Here is a 20,965-nt window from a genome sequence, read left to right on the forward strand (position 1 = left end):
CACAACCAGTAAATACAGAACTGGTATTTGAACCCATGACAGTCTGACTCTAAAATGCCCAAGAGCATTTTGAAGTTACCACCAAGGCAAGCTAAAAATAGACAACTAAATTGTAGTGAATAGTGCATTGCAGATGAAATCAGACATCCTGGTCTGAACTGATTTTTACCACTTATCAGTACTTGAACAAATTATTTGTTCTCTCTCTCAGCTTGAATAGTGGCCACCACTGCTTGCCTACCCGGAATCTACCCACTCTTTACTTCTTCTATACAAATAGAACCCATATTTTTGCTCTATATCCATACCTCCCTCACATAGACATAAGCTTCAAGGAAAGCCGACATTCACAGTTCCAGGAGTGAATCTAAATTAACCTAGGTCAAGCATTCTCAATGGAGGCAGGGTGATAACCTTTTTTATGTATAAAGCATGCAGTGCATGAACAGGTAGGTATACAGTGTATCTCTGCATTAAAATTTCATGGGAGAGAGAGAAAAAGGGAAAAAATGTCTAAAAATATTCCTTAGAGGATAATTTCAAAACACTGGTCTAAGCCAAATAGAGGAATCCTATTCTATTACCACAGTGATTTAATTTGGGCCTATGTTATGGAAAGCCAGCAACCGCTCCTCCTGGATGTGAATGGCAGATGAAACCTCTGTCACAAGCAGCAACTATCCTATGATCAAAAGGAAAACCAGCTTTAGGGTGAAGCTGGCACATTAGATGGCAAAGCAGAGATGGGAAAAAAAAATTGAGTTCCGAATGACATTCTTCAATTATTGGTTCAACCAATCCAGAAGTCTACCCTACCTCTGGATTACTGTTATTGTGGTCAATACCTTTCCTTTCAGTTTAAACCACTTGAAATTGGGTTTCTGTTACTTGAAGCCAGAGCACCCTTTCCTAATCTCTAAAGTAGAATGTCATAGGATTCTTAGGAATATTGAGGTGGTATAGGTGAAAGCATCTAGTATAGGCTCTAGCCAAATGTCAGTTCTTAATCAATATCTAATAAAACAATTTGAAGCCATGTGAAGAAGAGTAACAGGCTTCTTTGAACCACGATCAGCCACTTCATTTATTACTTTTTTTTTTTTTTTTGACACGGAGTCTCACTCTGTCGCCCAGGCTGGAGTGCAGTGGTGTGATTTTGGCTCACTACAAGCTCCGCCTCCGGGTTCACGCCATTCTCCTGCCTCAGCCTCCTGAGTAGCTGGGACTACAGGCGCCCGCCACCATGCCCGGCTAATTTTTTTTGTATTTTTAGTAAAGACGGGGTTTCACCGTGTTAGCCAGGATGGTCTCAATCTCCTGACCTCGTGATCCGCCTACCTTAGCCTCCCAAAGTGCTGGGATTACAGACGTGAGCCACTGTGCCCGGCCTCATTTATTAATTTTACAAAAATTTATATTCTTATTAGGAATGTTCATTTTATGATACAGATCTTTAGGCAGAGGTAATATTCTTATTAGGAATGTTCATTTTATGATACAGATCTTTAGGCAGAGGTAATATTCTTATTAGGAATGTTCATTTTATGATACAGATCTTTGGGCAGGGGTAAGGGTAAAAATAATTAGGTCCTTTAAGTCTATCTGATGCTGGTAATCTGGATCTGCTTTTCGTATCTTCTCTGTTTCTGAGAAATTATCATACCTGTTTGCTCAATATATAGTCTGCAGACCACCCACATGAAAATTATGTGGAGTACTTGTTAAAAGTGCAAATCTAGCTCCACTCAAACTAATGTCAGGTTATCTATGAATGAGGCTGGGAATCTACATTTTTAATAAGCTCTCTAGATGACTCTAAATGTGTACTGTATTATACTTTCTAAAAATATTTCATTCTAGAATAAATTTTAATTTCTATGGGCTTATCTTTCATATATTTATGATTAATTTTTTAAAAGACAAGTGACTTAATTGTGCTATAATTTGATTCCTTATTTATATGTGTTATTTTAAATATTTCATTTAGATTTAGGAAACAAGTATTTTTCCCACCCATTTTCTTATGAGTTACTTTGGGTAAAGCTTCTACTGAGTTGAATGAAAAATTTAAGTTTCTAAAGATTGTATCAGATCTCTTATCTTCTTGTTTTCGATAAAATAGCCCTGTCTTCCAAATCCTCTAATTCGTACATTATCAGTGAAAGACATTTTACTTTTGTAAAGGGAAAGGGGTTACAGTGAAAACCCTTAGGTTAGTATATAAATACATTTCCATTATTTTTCCTTTTATTTCCTTAAGTTAATCATAAAGAAATGACCTCAGCAAAAAGAATTTCATTATCTTAATCTAGAATTACCTAGAGCTTGATTTTCAAGATAATGATTTTTCCCTTTATTTGATACATATTAGAACATTTCATTCCACTGCTATTTCTGTCATTTTAAAAAATAAAAATGGAAAGGCCAGGCATGGTGGTTCACACCTGTAATCCCAACACTTTGGGAGGCCAAGGCAGGCAGATCATGAGGTAAGGAGATTGAAACCATTCTGGCTAACACAGGGAAACCCCATCTCTACTAAAAATACAAAAAATTAGTTGGGCGTGGTGGCAGGCGCCTAGAGTCCCAGCTACTCAGGAGGCTGAGGCAGGAGAATTGCCTGACCCTGGGAGGCGGAGGTTGAAGTGAGCTGAGATTGTGCCACTGCACTCCAGCCTGGGCAGCAGAGCGAGACTCCATCTCAAAAAATTTAAATAAATAAATAAATAAATAAATAAATATAGAAAACCAGTGATGTGGCCACCAGACTTCCCTAAAAGGCTCAGCAGACTCCCCTGCCCCGCCACATATGATGCCCTTTATATATTAGCAATGCCAACAGCGTGGTAAGCCCCATTTATTGAGCCCTTAATATGTGCTAGGTACTGTTAAGCTCTTTACATTTTGTTAACTTATGTAGTCTAACAACAATCTTAGTAGATAGGGATTATTAATTTCCCCATTTTAGATATGGGGAAACTGAAGAATAGAGAAATTAATAACTTGCCCATGGTCACACAGATACTAAATGCTGAGCCAGTAGTTTATTCATCAGTAGATGTAGCCCTGCTGTTAGTATAAACTGCTAAGGTTTCTGTAAAACAGATGCCCTTCTCATGTGGTCCCACACTCCCCCCTTAGCTAATTTATATAGTATTGCTGACACCCCATACTGTGATTCTTGTTTTCTTATTTGCCACCTTCCCTGAATAGTGAGCTCTTTGAGGGCACTATGTAGCCACAGCGACTAGCAAGGCAGCTGACACAGGGCAAGCTTTGAATATTTATGTAATAAATGAGCAGTATGTTACACAGCTAATCAGCAGCTCAGCCAAGAGTCAACCCAGGACCATAAAACTCCAAAGCTTGGCTTTCCACTTGTGCATAGACAGACCTGGATATGAAACCCAGCTGTTCTGCTTAAAAGTTGTATGACAGTAGACAGTTACTTAACTTCTCTAATGCTCACCTTTTTGCTCAGAGTATTTAATTAAAAGAAACAATATGTAAAGTGCTTAACACAGTGACACAAAGGACTCAATAAATGGTAATTATGATTATTACTTGCTGATATACCACCTTCTCTATCTTCTTAGCAAGAGAAATTTATTTTGTGGCTAAAAAGGGTAAATTTGTCTTTTCTGAAATTCCTAGTTATAGTGCTACTTTGATTATAATTAAAATGTTTTTTCTGCTAGTACCACTTAATATAGCCTTCAAACATAATGACTTCTGTAGTTGGAAAAAAGCCTCCCTCACCTCAACTATGTTTTAGCATTCACTGCCTCATTTCTTCACTATTTGTGCTCTCTTTAAAGATTTTATCATTAAGCATATGCAAAATGCCAAGCACTTTTGCGATGTTTCTGCCACCTCAGTTCTAAGTAGAGCCAAACTCTCAAGTCGGCTGTTCTCTATGGTTGCTCTCCCTTAAAAGGTTTATGCACTCCCATTTCTCAACTCTTTTATTCAACTGATCACCAAGTCTGTCTTTCCAGTTTTAATGTCTCCTTTCACCGCCCCCATTTTCCTAAAATTACCTCAAATTCAAGCCTAAAACTGAATTCATCACCTTTTCCAGGAAGAAGCTGTACCTCATGACATCCCCATTTCTATTAGTGTTATCTGTTTTCCAGTTACCCGTGCCCAAAACATCAAGAGTTTTGGCTCTTCCCTCCCCTCTTCTTCCCCAAATCAGGAAGCCAAATCCTAGTTCTTCTTTTGCAATAACTTATAGCTTTCTAATCTTACCATTTCCATTCCCAGCCCCAAACCCCTTATTACTTCACACCTTGAGTACTGCCTTGGATTCTTCTGCACTGTCCTTGCAGTTACACTGTTCTCCCTCCCCATCCTGTTCACCACATGCAGATTAGTATTCCTAAAATAATTGCCTTTCTTATTACCCCCTTTACTCAATATCCTTTATTTAGGCCAAAATCCTCCACAATCTTGACCCAATTTGTGTCTTGCATAACATCCCTTAGGAACCATCCTATTTCTCCTAACTTTCTTAGACATGCCTTTATTCAAGATGGACCCTTCTAAGTTTGTTATCCCCCTTTCTCTCCACCAATTCAAATCCTCCCGCCATCTATGATGTTCAAATCCAGCTGTCTTTATCGGCTCTTCACCGACCATTCAATTGGAAATGATCACACTTTTCATCCACAATATTAGTTGTATTACTTGAATTTTGTCATTTACTCTATAGTATTGTTACCTTCTCAGTTATACAATCTTTGTCTTTAAAATAAATGGTGAACACTCTGAGGGCCATATTAATTTCCTATACTTTATACCCTTTTCTTTACTTAGAAAAGTTACTTAATAGGAGCTCAATAAATATTAATTTGCTCCTAAATATTTTCTATTGTATTAGCTATATACATGCTTAATATTTTCTATAAATTAATGTGCAAATGCATATAATTTCAACATAACAATTTTAAAGAATAACTGCCAATTAGAGAATTTTATAATACAATGCCCATTGCTATTTTATATTTTTGTGTTCTATGTCTAAAACACAGAGAGACAAATCATGGATTGAAAATTACTTCAAAAAAAAATAAGAAGTAACAAAAACTCAGTGTCATTAGTTTCTTCCAAGATAGAAAAGGAAAAAAAAAAAAAAAGCAATTGAACTAGGACTCAGGCAACATATCTGCCAATATCCAGCTGTCCTGTTAAAACCGCCTTGGGCCTCAGTTTTTGGCAAACATGAGAAGATTGAATTGATAAATTTCTGACATTTCTTTCACTTTGTAATGTTGTTAAGCATATAAAGCAAGGGCAAAGAGAGAAATAAAAATGGGTAGATATCTCTTAGGATAGCTTAGTGTTTCATCTCTGTACTTTATTTCAGTAAAAAAACACAAATTGATTGCAGTTTTTCACACATAATAAAATCACAAACACAAGGCTCACTGAATGAATGTGTACAAGCAGACATGCTTATTTGTAGCTAACATCGGCTTGCATGCAAAAGCAAAACACAATGGAAATGCATGAAAATTAGTGGGTAGGTATGTACAGATTACATTTTGAGTGCTTTATGAATCATCCACAAATGCTCGGAAGTGAGTGTTAAGTGCCATTATGAAGCCAGATGACAAGATTTTTTTTTCCTACCAGTTTTCTCAATTCCCACTTGGATCGGTTTGGCTGGCTCTGTTATGCCTTGGAAATGATGTCAATACAATTCTGAGACTGCTGCTAGGGAGCACAAAACATTATAGGTCCTATATAAACAATGGCTTCTTATCTTTTTCATTTGATAACTGGATTTTTTTTGGCTCTATTCTGTTTATTTTTTAAGATTAGATTACCAGAGTCAGATAATATTAACCTGCATTTATACTTAACTGGACAACCAATCAAAAATTTAGTAATTAAAACTGAATATTTCAAGTTTACACATGCCAAATAATTAGTATGCCTAAACTCATAAATCATGTTTCTGACATACAACATCAATATAATTCTAAGCCAAACCAATGTAATTTCCAATAAAAATTCATTCCTGGCCAGGCGCGGTGGCTCACGCCTGTAATCCCAGCACTTTGGGAAGCCGAGGTGGGCAGATCACAAGGTCAGGAGATCGAGACCATCCTGGCTAACATGGTGAAACCCTGTCTCTACTAAAAACACACACACAAAAATTAACCGGGCGTGGTGGCAGGCACCTGTAGTCCCAGCTACTTGGGAGGCTGAGGCAGGGGAATGATGACCCGGGAGAATGACCCGGGAGGCAGAGCTTGCAGTGAGCCGAGATCGTGCCACTGCACTCCAGCCTGGGTGACAGAGTGACACTCCGTCTCAAAACAGAAAAAAATTCCTTCCTATAGCAACGGAAAAAGAAAGAAATTTAAGACTCTTGCTTACCTTGAAGCTGGAAATAGAAGTCTTTTTGTTTGCACTTTTAAGAGTCTGATTGACCCATTTAATAATAATTTCATCATTTACTTTTTCACCCTCTCCAAGATCTGATAACACATTCAATGTGTACCTGCAACAGAAAAGATGTATATTTGAGACTGAAAAGGGTAAAATTTGCTTTCACATAATTTATATCAATGCTTAGATAAATACTTAAGGAACAGTTCAGTTCTAACAAATATTTCTAATTTTAGTCTGGCATTTGCACCCAGTTACATTCCAAAGTTACAAACCTCATTAATCAGAAACAAAAACTACTACATGGTAGTTTTAAAACTTAAAGCAATTCCTTATGAAGCCATTTTTAAGAGACATTAATAAAAGTGATAGTGTTTCTGGATATTGACCCATTTTTAAATAAAATATAATTTACAAAAAAACCATAATCAACAGTAAATCCTTTAAAAATTAAAATATTTTACATTGTATATTTCTTCTGTGTTCATTATTGTTCAAAAATAGCTAAAAGTTTAGTTCAGATTACTTGTTGGAGGAAACAGGCAGTGTTGGTACCAACATATCAGCCTTTACCTTCTCATCAGCTGCCATACCAATGCCAGGGTAAGTGTTGAATTCCCTTCATTTAGGTCCTGCCCAGCAATGCCAACCAAGGAGAATTTGGCCTTGTTCTTCCCAAGTTCCACTGCATAGTTACAGTTTTCAATCTATAAATAAGTAAAAGTTTGGGTATAAAACAGATTTTAAAAAACATATCTCCTGAACCAGCCTAGTTCAGCCATCTGAAAAACAGTTATGATGACACCTTAAATTTATATGACCAATTTCATAATAATAACCCAGGGAAAGCAAGGACATAATTATTTCCATTTTATAGTTGAAGATTTAAAGCACTGAGTGGGTTAACCTAAATAGAGGAACAACTGGCTGGAAAGTTTTAAGATCCCCTCCTATTCTAAAAGTCTCGACTATCCAGGCCGGGCGTGGTCGCTCATGCCTGTAATCCTAGCACTTTGGGAGGCCGAAGCAAGTGGATCACCTGAGGTCAAGAGTTCGAGACCAGCCTGGCCAACATGAAACCTCATCTCTACTAAAAATACAAAAAGTAGCCAGGCGTGGTGGTAGGTGCCTGTAATTCCAGCTACTCAGGAGGCTGAGGCAGGAGAATCACTTGAACCTGGGAGGTGGAGGTTGCAGTGAGCCAAGATCGCGCCATTGCCCTCCAGCCTGGGCAAAAGAGAAAAAACTCTGTCTCAAAAAAAAATTTTCTTGACTATCCAAGATGAAACAGCTTATTAGTGGTACATCTGTGACTAAAAGACAAGGTTTCTTGCTTTCCTTTAATGAAGTAATAGATGATGTTTTGTTTAGATTTAAAATTTAAAAAAAGAGAAGAAAGTAATTGTTTTATTAAGAATCTAACTTCATCCCCAATATTCTTTACCCAGATCTTACTCATCCTCTGAAATTCAGCTTTTGGCCCCTTTCTTCAATAAAGGCTTAACCTTAACTGTACCAGCTAATAGTGATCTATCCTTTGCTTGAACTCCTAAGAATGCTTATTTTGTAATGCTTATGCACCATCTTCTACTTATACTTAGCCTTTTATGTGTTTCCTTTCAGCAACTATAGTATAAGCTTCTTCTAAAGGACAAAAATTTGTTTCATGCACCAATCTATCCACTTCCAGCACAATGCCCTGCCTAAAGTAAGAATCTGATACATAAACACCTAATAAACTGCTTACCCTCCCCAACCACACACACATACTTCTTTCCAGTGATATAGGTCCAGCTGGGTCCTTTCTCTAACACTTTTTTTGTCTATCCTGGAGTCAATAGGGTTTTTTATCTCCATCATCTAGTGCTGTGTTTCTTATAAATTCTTATGTATCTGAGTCTTTTTGCTCCAGTGAAATTATAAGCTCTCATAATCTTATCACCAGTAGGAACAAAAGTGCTTACACTAAGTACTTTTTGGAATAAACATGTAAAAGGAGAACACTATTTTTCTTAATTTTCTTCCAAAAGTTAGTTAAGGCACCATTACAAAATAGTCTAACCTAAGGTACATAGATACATTTTTCCCAATAGTAAGAAAATATTTCCAGGAAATGTGAGACAGCTAATGAAAGAATTTGTACAATATATGGTTATTGTTCTTTAAAAAAGAGAATCCAAATTCCCAAAGTTCAATTTACTACAAATAAAAATGGAAGATCTTTGAGCCTGCTATAACATCTGCCTGGCTCACTTCACAAATTGAATAAAATGTTTGATATGTATTCATTTTTTTAAAATCCAAGGAGAAGCTGGGTGTGGTGGCATGCCAGTAGTCCAGCTACTTAGGTTGAGGCAGGAGGATCACTTAAGGGCAGGAGTTCAAGGCTGTAGTGTGCTATAATCATGCCTGTGAATAGCATGCACTCCAGCCTGGGCACCATAGTGAAACCCTATTTCTAAAAAAATTTTTAAAGAGTGTTTTAATGCAGAGATAATATTCCAAAAAATTGTTTGGAATCATATTAAATTATAGGCTTAGACCGCTTAAAAGAAATATATGCTATAAGAATGTCGATTTTAAAAAACAGAATAGATTCCTAATTTATGGAAAATAACATTAGCACTTGAATTACTTAACACTGTGTACAGGAGAGTAAAAAGCCAGCGTATTTACCATAGACACCCATTTCAGTGGGAGGATTTTATAGCAAACTGCAGTAATCACATGTGTTTCAATGAAGAGCCATCTGCTTTACAGTTATACCAAAGTTCCTAAGGGAAATGATGGCGAGAAAGGAGTTCAGCGTTGCTAGTATAGAGGCCTAAGAACATACTGATATGACCAGCATTGAAAGAGAAACTGGAAACAGGTGCTAACATAAGGGAAAGCATATATTCTATTTATTGGCAATAGTTGGTTCCAAATTTGGCAGAACGCTTCTAAGAGATCTAGAGAGGTACCAAACTAGAGAAGGAATAAGAAATTAGGTTCCTAGAGGTAATCCATGTGTATGGTAGTACAGGTTGAATATCCCTAATCTGAAAATCCAAAAATCCAAAATACTCCAAACTCTAAAACTTTTTGAGCACCAACACAATACTCAAAAGAAAAGCTCATTGGAGCATTTCAGATTTTCAGCTTAAGGATGTTCAACCAGCATACTGCAAATATTCCAATATCTGAAATACATCTGGTCCCAAGTATTTTGGATAAGGGATGCTCAGCCTGTACTTAAAACCCTAAAAACAGATCTGCTCCCTGAGGGTGTAAATATAGAAGTTAAGACCTTTGGGCCAAGAACCAGGCCTTGGAAATACTGAGTTGTCAGGCTAAAAGATGAAGAACCTATGAAAGGTAAGAATGAGCACAAAGAAAGCAAGAAAAACTTGGAGTGCAGTCTCACAGGCTTAACGGAAGAAATGATTACTATATTAGTTTCGTTTTCATGCTGCTGATAAAGACATATCCAAGACTGGGAAGAAAAAGAGGTTTAATTGGACTTACAGTTCCATATGGCTGGGAAGGCCTCAGAATCATGGTGGGAAGCAAAAGGCACTATTTACATGGCAGCAGCAAGAGAAAATGAGGAAGATGCAAAAGCGGAAACCCCTGATAAAACCATCAGATCTCCTAAGTCGTATTCACTACCATGAGAACAGTATGGGGGAACTGCCCTCATGATTCAAATTATCTCCCACTGGGTCCCTCCCACAACACATGGGAATATGGGAGTACAATTCAAGATGAGATTTGGGTGAGGACACAGCCAAACTATATCAATTACCAAGTACTTTAAATGCTTTGGACAAAAATGAAGCTTAGATCATTTGGACAATGAGAAGAGTTACGTAATGGGACACAAGGGTTCAAGTGAAAATAAATACTTAAAAATAAAGAAGGCGGCCAGGCATGGTGGCTCATGCCTGTAATCCCAGCACTTTGGGAGGCTGAGGCAGGTAGATCACGAGGTCAGGAGATCAAGACCATCCTGGCTAACACGGTGAAACCCCGTCTCTACTAAAAATACAAAAAAATTAGCTGGGCGTAGTGGCAGGTGCCAGTAGTCCCAGCTACTCAGGAGGCTGAGGCAGGAGAATGGCATGAACCTGGGAGGCAGAGCTTGCAGTTAGCCGGGATCACGCCACTGCATTCCAGCCTGAGCAACACAGCAAGACTCTGTCTCAAAAATAATAATAATAATGAAGAAAGGCTATTTTAACGGTGCAGCTTTAAGAACTTTGTAACCGAAGGAAAGTGACATCTATTGATTATTGCCCAAATTCCATAAAATAATTCCATAAAGTAATTCCCTATGATACTGTGTCATGAAAGTACTGCTTCTTCATTTTTTAAACATCTTGAATTTATTTCAGGCTTTATGTTTCATTCTATACTTGTTGAAAAAGTATTCTGCATATGATTCATTTGTGACATATGTATTTATTTGTAGTTCACATTAAAATTCCAGGTATAATGAATGGTTAATTTCTGTTTTCCTGTTACATTTTGCACTCAGAATTTTGGAGAAAAAAACTTACATGAAATTAGTCAATAAAATTTTCTGAATTCTACTCCCATGAAAAGAATTATATGCAAATCAAATGAAATTAAAAATGCAGGCAGTCCAATGACTAGGAATGCTGAAAAATATAACTCTTTATAATTATACCACACATTTAACTACTTTTAATATTATGATATATTTCCCTTTAAAGGTCTTTTTAAATTTTTTTCTTTAAAAATTACAGTGTCTATAAATACATTTTCATTCTATAGACGTGAAAAACCCAAAGTCCCTTTTGAATGCATCTCTGTGTGTGTTATGTATTTTAAACAAATTAGATTCATATTATGTATATATATAATTTTGTGTCCTGCTCATTTCCATACCACTATTACTAAAACAATATTTTTTCTTTGTTTAATTATACTTTAAGTTCTGGTATACACGTGCAGAACATGCAGGATTGTTACATAGGTATACATACGCCATGGTGGTTTGCTGCACCCATCAACCCGTCATCTAGGTTTTTTTTTTTTTTTCCTCGAGATGGAATTTCGCTCTGTTACCCAGGCTGGAGTGCAATGGCACATCTTGGCTCATTGCAACCTCCGCCGGTTCAAGCCATTCTCCTGCCTCAGCCTCCCGAGTAGCTGGGATTACAGGTGCCCGCCACTATGCCCAGCTAATTTTTTGTATTTTTGTATTTTTTTGTATTTTTGTATTTTCACTATATTGGCCAGGCTGGCCTCGAACTCCTGACCTCGTGATCCACCTGCCTCAGCCTCCCAAAATGATGGGATTACAGGTGTGAGCCACTGCGTCCGGCCCCCATCATCTAGGTGTTAAGCCCCGCATGCATTAGGTATTTGTCCTAATGCTCTCCCCTCCCCTTTCTCCCCACCCCCTGACAGGCCTGGGTGTGTGATGTTCCGCTACCTGTGTCCCTGTGTCCTCACTGTTCAACACCCATTTATGAGTGAGAACATGCAGTGTTTGGTTTTCTGTTCCTGTCAAACACTATTTTTAATGGCACATTTTACTTCATCTTATGAGTGTGTCAATTTTATTAACCCTTTTTTGAACAACTGAGTTGTTTTCTTGTGTGCTGTATAAACACTGCTATGATTAGCATTTTGCCACACAACTTTGTGTCTTTCTGATTTTTTCATCAGGATAGCTGGAAAAAGGTGAAATTAGGTCAAAGAATTTTTTGGAAGATTAGTATGTATTGCCAAACTGGTTTTAGAAAGATTATACAAATGAATACTTCCTCTAACATTGGATGCAGTTCAATAGTTTCTTGTTTTAAATTGCATTTCTTTATTCTGGGTGAAAAGCTTTTCGTATGTTTACTATTCATCATTATTTTTCTATGAATTGTTCACTCATGTGTCGTAGTAGCTCTTCAACTTTCTTCCCTAGAAATCATAATATTCACTTTTGTTTACCATGTACCATATTGTAGTTGTTTGCACACATATTTCCCTAATTTATTTAGGCTTTCCTGAGGACCAACTCCATGCTTTATACTTTTTGTTATATCCTGCATAACCCTGTACAGGTATCAGGTAATTGATAAATACTGTTGAATAAATGAGTGGATAACCGATAAAAATTCAGCAAGTTATACCAATTGTAAAATAAGAATACATTTACAGTACATCTCAAAGAACATTAAGTACTATGACTTGATAAAGATGAAAACAGTTATATAAAGTGTCTGACTACAGGGATTGCCTTCATCTTTGCATTTATTAAAGCAAACTTGTAAAAAGGCTATTAAGCTTAACACATTTTGGTCTGAATCAGAATTGTGGGGACAGAGTACACTTCATTCAACTTCATGAAACTCTAAATTCTTTGTTTTATATCAGAACAATAACAATATATACAGGGCCATTATTTCATTCACCTTCTTCATGTTCCCTCCAAGGGCAGGATAAGGAGGTTTGTTGACATGGCTCCAGTTGACTGGCACTCGGATCATCTCATAGAGCTGAAAGATCACTAAAGCATCTGTGAGGTCACTAAAACAGGAAGGAAAAGCAGATAAAGGAGGAGGAAATGTTGGGTACTACCTAATTGTATTAAGTACATTGGAGACAGACTTATGTCTTTAAGAATATAAGTCATTTAATCCTTAAAGAATGACAGAACATATCATTTGACCCAGAACTTCCAGTCTAAGAATCTGTCTAAAATGTTTACATAAATATTTACAAAGGTATATACATCCAAGGACATTCATTGCCACAGTATTTATAAATTTGGAAACAACTTAACTGCCTGGCAGTAGGGAGCTGTTGAGTAAACTATACTATAAACTCCTTGGCCACCATTAGACATGAGGTAGATCTCTATGTATTGATATGAAAAGCTTTGCAAGACATATCAAACTTTAAAAAACAAATGGCAGAACATTTCATACAATTTGATCTCATTTATTTAAAAAAATTTAGAGTCAAATGTGGTTATATACCTATACATGCTAAGGACAGTTAATAGCAATTACCTCTATTAGGTAAAGAAAGAGGTCAGGAAAAGGGGAGTACGAGAGAGTAAGGGTGGAATGTTTTATTTTATTCTATATACTTACATACTTTCTGGAACTTGTCCAGTAAGAATAAGTTCATGTATTATTTATACATTATTTTTTAACTTAAAAATAATTATAGGAAAATCACAATAGCTACTCAGTAGGCAGCCGTTTGTGTTCAGGAATGAAGGTTAAGAAGAAGGAACTTATGAACAAGTAGGAATTCTCGAAGTAAAAATATTAACTACTTTGGATTCAGAAAAATATGTTCTGAGAAGGTTAGTGTATGCCTGTTTAGTCTATTTTTAATGCAGTATGCTAAGGACATAAAGCAATAGCAACTGATTTTTTAAATTGCTAGCTTGGTGATGTATTACATGACTTTTCTCCTCCAACAGCTTGTCCAATGAGTTATGTTTTGCTAAGGTTCATATTAAATTACTTTGCATTCTCTGAGCACACACCACATGGCAGTGAAGGCAGCTGGGCCCAGTACTAGGTGATAGAGGGAGAAAGTCTGATATGAAGGTAATTAAGATCTGAGTAGATTATCTTTAGGCACATGAAACATTCTGTATAAAAAAAGAATCACTAAAGTATTTCTACAGGTTCTGGAATCTTACCTGTTTCATGTATTTTTCTTCTTTACTTTAAATGAATTCATTCTTATTCCTGTCTAGTATGGTATTATTATTATTATTTTGCAAATAGAACTGAGGCCCAGAGAGTTTAAATGATTTCCAGAGACTTCAAGATGAGTTCTAGAACCAACTGGTCATAGAAAAACTCTAGGACTAATAGTTCTTGAAATATATTCATAACATTTTAGAGAAGAGAATTTTCAGGGAAAATCTAGCTGTTTTGGTTTGGGCTGGCTATACTATAGGCAGGAACCTAAAAATTCTTGGGGGTGGGTTTAGGAATATGATGCAGACACAATTCTATGGAGACATGGTTCCAGTGTCAACTAGATGTCCACCTAGTGTTCTTCTGCATCTGATGGTTCTCTAAGATTATGTTAAAGAATTTTCTGAAAGTAACAGTTCTTTTCCCAAGAAAAAATACTATATGCTCAGAAGCCCTATGCTGGTATTTCTTGAATAAAGATATTCTTCAGATATCTTTAGCTAAAAGGTTTGGGCAATTCTCTTCTCCACTGTCAATGATAGAATCTAGTGTTCCTGATATTTATGAAATAATTACATGAGTATCAACAAATCTTAATCTGCTATTTTTAAGCTTACTCTTTAATTATAGAAAAATACATATTCATGGTTCAAAAAAATACAATCATGTTTAAGTTACTAAGATTAAAAGTCTTGGGCGCGGTGGCCCACGCCTATAATCCCAGCACTTTGGGAGGCCGAGGCAGGCAGATCACCTGAGGTCAGGAGTTCGCCACCAGCCTGACCAACATGGAAAAACGCCATCTCTACTAAAAATACAAAATTAGCTGGGCATGGTGGCACATCCCTGTAATCCCAGCTACACAGGAGGCTGAGGCAGGAGAATCACTTGAACCCGGGAGGCGGAGATTGTGGTGAGCCGAGATCATGCCATTGCACTCCAGCCTGGGTAACAAGAGCAAAACTCCATCTCAAATAAATAAATAAAATAATAATAATAATAATAATAATAATAATAATAATAATAATAAAAGTCTCCTTACTGTTCTCTACTCCTACTACCCAGGCTACATACAGTTTGCTATGTACCTCTCTAGATTTTCTTTTAAAATTCGAATACAAATACTACACACTCAAATTGTAAACAAAATGGGATCATACTAGACCTTGTTATTCTTTTCTCTTGACTATGTATTAGAGACATTCTTTCAAATCAGTCCATAAAAAGTGGACCCCTCCTCGCCTTCAATATTTGTGTTTTAACTTCCCTGCTACTGTAACAGGAGCTCTGGTCTAATTGACATATATCTCCTCTCATCTAGCTGAAATTTACACACTCTTCAAGAGCTTTACAAATATGGGTCTATCACAATCAAAGCCAGTTACCATAATAAGGTAACACTGGTTTTCAATTTTAAAGAACATTGTGAATAAACACCAAGCAGCAGAAATTACAGCATCATAAATCCTCAGTGAGCCAGTGAACTTGGCCTGTTGTGACAATCTTCTTTAAGGAGTTTCTTGGGTATGTAAATTATTAATACATTTAGTTAATTAGAACTTTTTTCTAAAAAAAAAAAATACAACTAGCTGAAGTTGGCTTCTTTTGCATTTTATTAAGGCAGGCTGGTAGACTGTATAATAAAGAGAGAAGAACGGTTTCCTCTCATCCACACTTAGAAAGATGCATCGTTAGCCCAGGAATTGATTTAGTGAAATATTTTCTTAGCCCTACTAATGCCAATAATGTGTTATCATTTTTAAACAAGAAAGAATGAGATAAGCTACAACACTTATTCAAGGAAAACAAGTTACTTTTACAAATTAGAAAAAATATACACATAAATTATGGAATAATTGAGGTTTTGGCAAAAATAAATGAAAAATGACAATGAAAAACATAACAATTTATCAGTTATTACTGTTACTCTGATAAAGTGAAATTATTTTTATGATCAATAACTATAAAAGAGTAAGGATTATCTTTACTGATTTATGTATATCATCAAAAAATAACTATTATTCCTTTTTTGAATAGTAACTTTCTTTTAAAATCCATTGTATTGCCAATTCCCAGCATCCTGAAACTCTAAAATTTGGCTAAAATTCTTGAGACTTGAGAAAATGTTCCATTTAAACATGCCTACAGTTTGAAACTTGAAAAGTTTGACCCTGACAGTACAGCTGAAGCACAATAAAATATTTACCTGTACAAATGGTTAATGTATGGGTTGACTCCCAAGGAATTCATCCAGTTCCGAAATGTTCTCTCTTCCTTGCTCTCTCCTAGAGTAGACACAAGCTCACATTGATGACTCAGGACAAAAGGAACCAGGCACTATATGTTAAACCATTCTAGCAGGTACAAACTGATCAAACCTACCTTGCCATGGTTCTTTAGATACTACAGTTTCTTTAAAGGGAGAAAAAAAAGTCTCTTAATGCCAAAGTCCCTTCTTTCCTACTATCTAGGAAGCCTCCATTTGCTCTAAATCTCTTCTTCTAGATTCCCTTTGATGTCTGTGAACTAGTACTGAGCCATGGGTTTCTCTGCCTAGAAATAACAGATACACTTCTGTGGTCTATAATTATGATTAGATGCAAAAGGGATTCGCTAAACATTAATAAAAATAAAATCTTTTAGCAGTCAGGGTAACATTGGCACATTAAACACAAATAGAAAAGTTATACCTTTCTCGATTCAGGGTTTCTAAATTTGTACAAATTATGGTTTTACACAGGAAAGTTTCCCAGCACACAAACTACACTTTACACCACACAATGAAGGGCAGAGGAGATTACAGGTAAATATAAAAACACACAATGAAGGGAATATAACTATTTTACAGGCTTCCTGAGTTAGTTTAGATTGTCATTACTGAAAATACATAAGGAACACAGACCCAATACAGATTGATAAGAGAAAGACACATTTCGTCATAGTAAGTTCCTGGACCTCAAAGATCCACTCAAGGAGATAACTCCTTCAGATGCTGTTATTTAACCCTACCTCCCTGAGCATTCCCTTCATAACAGTGCTTACATAATCTCTAAGGAAAATGTGGGTTATGGTATACCACAAAGTGAGCAGGAATGTGGGCTGGTTCTACTACTGTCTGCCTTCTAGTCATCTCCTGACGGCTAATAGTCCTAAGTAACTATCATGAGTATTTGTTCTTCAGCAAAGGTAGTGGACAGTGGAACGGCCCAATTTATATCTTATCACCAGACTCCTGAAAAACTGAAACATTCATACCTCTCATCAATTCTAAGTTATAGGCAAGTTCAAGTCACTCTAGATTTTGGCCCATGTGACAATTTGGCACATAAATCTATAATCATCTGCGTTCCAGGAGTTCATTCGTATAGAGCCATTGCAACAGTCATCTTCACATTGAGTGCCAAAGACTGTATAAACCTGCACACCCAGGACAGGAACCCAAGCCTTGTCAGAGCTAAAGAATTCTGTTATTTGTGCCAACTGTTCAGGAAATAATCTACTCACTGTAGTTTCGTGTGGTTTTAATGCCATTATCTAACAGCTTTCCCAGAATCTGCTTTAATTATTGCTCTATTATATAGCCCTATAATTTCTTGCTTAAATTTTATTCCCTCTGGTCTGCATAAAAGGTAACTGATCAGTCTGTTGTATCTGCTACCACCACTTTATAATAAACAGTCTACATGATAATCTTTTTTTAAGAAGAACCAAGCTAAACTAAATATTTCCAGAATCCATGCCAGCTTTATCTGTAGGAATTATTAAACAGGTACAAATTAAATCTATGAACTATCCCCAAAGTGACATAAATATAAACATACTGTGATCAATAACTTGATGCCTTCGATTTGGATTTACCTCGCAGTTGTTTCTCTATTACTATCTATCATAAAGATATATATATTTTTTTCTAATAGTTACATAAGTTTTACATTATTTCCATCTAGGAAAATCTAAATGTCTTAAAATTATGAAGATTAACAGTGCCTTATTGGTTTAATTTTTAATTAAAATATCCAAATTCTGTTGAATCTAATGATGCAGTAATATTTTAAAATAACTAAACTTGCATTTTGATAGAGTTCTGAAACTATCTTCAGGGGTTCATATTTCTTCCTATTCTCAACTGATTATATAATTATTTTAATTTTTGATACCTGGAAAGTAAAATAGATTTTATAAATGAGCATTTATTTACCTAATAACGTTTCAAAATGTCTTGGTACATAAATGCGCAAAGCTAGAGGCACTATGCATTTGTGCAACAGCCATGGTAAAGCATTACAAAAATATATGTATTCCAGATTGGAAAATGTCTGGATTACAGACAGCTAAAGCAATCTTCAAGGTAAAATATTTTTTCCCCCTAGATCTGATATACAATTTCAAGAAGTAAAATCTTAATTGCTGATATACAAGACTGAAAGAACTATAAAACATTCTTTTCATTTGCAGGCTCAATTTGACATCTACAAATAAAAAAAAAAAGCAATAAAAATAACAACTATCTTAGAAGTAGGCTACTAGGAGGGAAGAAAGGAATTAACATATATTTAACACTCAATAAATGTGCTGTGACACATGAAGTGCTATCCTTCTCCCTCCCTGACCATTAATAAACACATACTGTATTCTTTCATTCATGATCACATTTAGCTTGCTCTGTAACTCTTCAAATTAAGTTTATTAGTCTTGTTTTATATATGAAAAAAACCAAGGCTCACAGAGGTTATTCAGATTAAATAGTGGAACTAAGATTTGAACAAAGTCTGATAGTTTATGGCCTATGTACCTTCTGTAACCATAAATGAATTCTGAGATGGTCTTTCTATACAGAGCCCACATATCTGGCTCAATTTGATGTGAGGATTTAATATTTAATTGTGTTTTCTTTAATTCTCTAGAGAGAAAATTCTCTGCCAATGAGGACATAGTAACATATGAATTTGGGATGTGATAAGATTAAGCTTCAAATTTCATAAGGATATATTAAAACTCAAATTTACAGAGGAAAATAATCCAATGACAGTCAAAGTCAAATACATTTTTGACAGATGTATGAGGACATACATATGTTCTAAATAAAGATGACTGATAAATATTTCCCATGTTATCTTAATAGATAGTAAATAATAATGGAAATATTTAGCAATCCTATTCACACTGAAAAATTCCAAAAGCATGCTGAACACTAGCAAAAGAATTCAAACATGAAAAATAAGAGAGCGAGCAAGTTGGAAAAGATATCTAGCAAGAATTCAGTGACTATAAAAAGCAGATCATTTTTAATATGCCACTCTAAACAATGCCTTCTACTGACAGAGGGATTTTGAAATTTTCCAGACTGATAAAACTTAGCAGTGTTCCTTTTGCTTATTTTTTTTCAAGTTCTATCTCTTGCCCTAAATTTCTCTTTGCTGAAAAATCTACATTTTTTGTCTACTTTCCCTCTCAGTTACATATCTACGTAGAAAATATAATCTTTATTTTATTTTATGGGACCTTCAAGAAGAATGAATTACTCATATTCTTCGAATAATGTATTTGTTAAATCTGAAGCGTCTTTCATTAATCACAAAACTATACTTATGAGGTGACAAGGACATTGAAACTTTGGTTATGGCAGTCAAGCAGAAAAAGACCATGAAATTGATTTCTCATTCTGCCTCACTGGGAAAGAAGGGAGTAAGTGTGAATTATGTGAGAGGATGAACACTGAGATCATGAATACTGCACATCAGATTCTCCCTACAAAGAAGAATCCCCGCTTTCTCCAAACCAGAAAAATCTTAAGATTGGCGCCTTCCTCTGCCAACTGCCTCTCCCTTCAGCAACTGCCATTACCACTGCCACTGTTTTTACTTTAAGTTCTGATACTAATGTGGGTGTTGGTATGTGTGAGAGTGGGAGAAAAAAGAAAGGCTGGGAAACAAAAAATGAGTAAGAACTGGGTATTAAGAATGTTTTGTCATTATGATTCATATATTGTAAGCTTCAGTGAGGTTCAGTAAATATAACATAGCTAATTGATACAAAATAGTATGTTATAGAACCTAAATTAATCCTTTCAAAGATTACTTGTGATAAAAGATACATTTTATCACAGGAGAGGGATAAAGGTTTTACATCAAATCATGAAGTCCACTTCTCAAAATTGAGTTCTAATGTGTTTACAACTACATATCCCATCATTATAGAAGGCAAATTAGGTAGAAATTTTATAAAATCAAAGCTTTGTTCTGCTATTCTAATTAAGTTTTATTTCTGTTTCATTCTATGGGCATATTAAGAGAGAAATAACACAGCATGAACAATGCAAAAAATAAAATATCAACCCAGATGGAAAGAATAAATGGTACTAATAAAAAGAACATTCAGAATGAATATATTTATAGAGTATAGAAAAGTACTAAATACAGTACCTACATTAGGAGGGGTCAAATCTGCATTTCATGAAGCAAAACAGGAAAGTATTATATATTATGAGACAGATAACAATAGACCACACAAAAGACAAATAACGAACACTAATTTTTTCATGTACACTAAAAACATTAAAAAGAGAACAATACTAGAGTCAAACTGGAGCTTTCAAAGGAGAAAAACACCTACAAATAATTATTTTATTCTAATAGATAATTCATTGTCCATATTGGTGGTAGAGCTGTTATGTGATCATTTATGAGAATATTTTAAATGTATGATAGTTTTCACTAACCTCTTATGGAGAAATGAAAGATAAGATTTACCCCAGCATTCTCTTTTAACCAAAACTAGCAACCACCTTCCATAATTTGAATTTTTCAATGGATACACACACCTACTACACACACTAAATTGCATTTCCCACCACAGCCCCTATCTCTGACAGTGAAGTAAGACAACAGCATAGAAGA

At 35.6% G+C, this 20,965-nt stretch overlaps 1 protein-coding gene across 2 annotated transcripts in view; it reads right to left on the minus strand.

The window, feature by feature from the left end:
* The window catches only part of PLS1 (plastin 1), a 111,493-nt gene that overhangs the window by 2,719 nt on the left and 87,809 nt on the right, over nucleotides 1-20,965 (minus strand). For both annotated transcript variants that reach the window (XM_025377651.1, XM_025377652.1), the window contains exons 11-14: nucleotides 16,276-16,354; nucleotides 12,819-12,933; nucleotides 6,973-7,106; nucleotides 6,388-6,511 (exon numbers count right to left, since the gene is read on the minus strand). In XM_025377651.1, the coding sequence (XP_025233436.1) occupies nucleotides 6,388-6,511; nucleotides 6,973-7,106; nucleotides 12,819-12,933; nucleotides 16,276-16,354 (452 nt within the window). The remainder of the gene's footprint in view (nucleotides 1-6,387; nucleotides 6,512-6,972; nucleotides 7,107-12,818; nucleotides 12,934-16,275; nucleotides 16,355-20,965) is intronic.

The sequence above is a fragment of the Theropithecus gelada genome, chromosome 2 (genome assembly GCF_003255815.1).
Source record: "Theropithecus gelada isolate Dixy chromosome 2, Tgel_1.0, whole genome shotgun sequence".
In the NCBI taxonomy this organism is placed as follows: domain Eukaryota; kingdom Metazoa; phylum Chordata; class Mammalia; order Primates; family Cercopithecidae; genus Theropithecus; species Theropithecus gelada.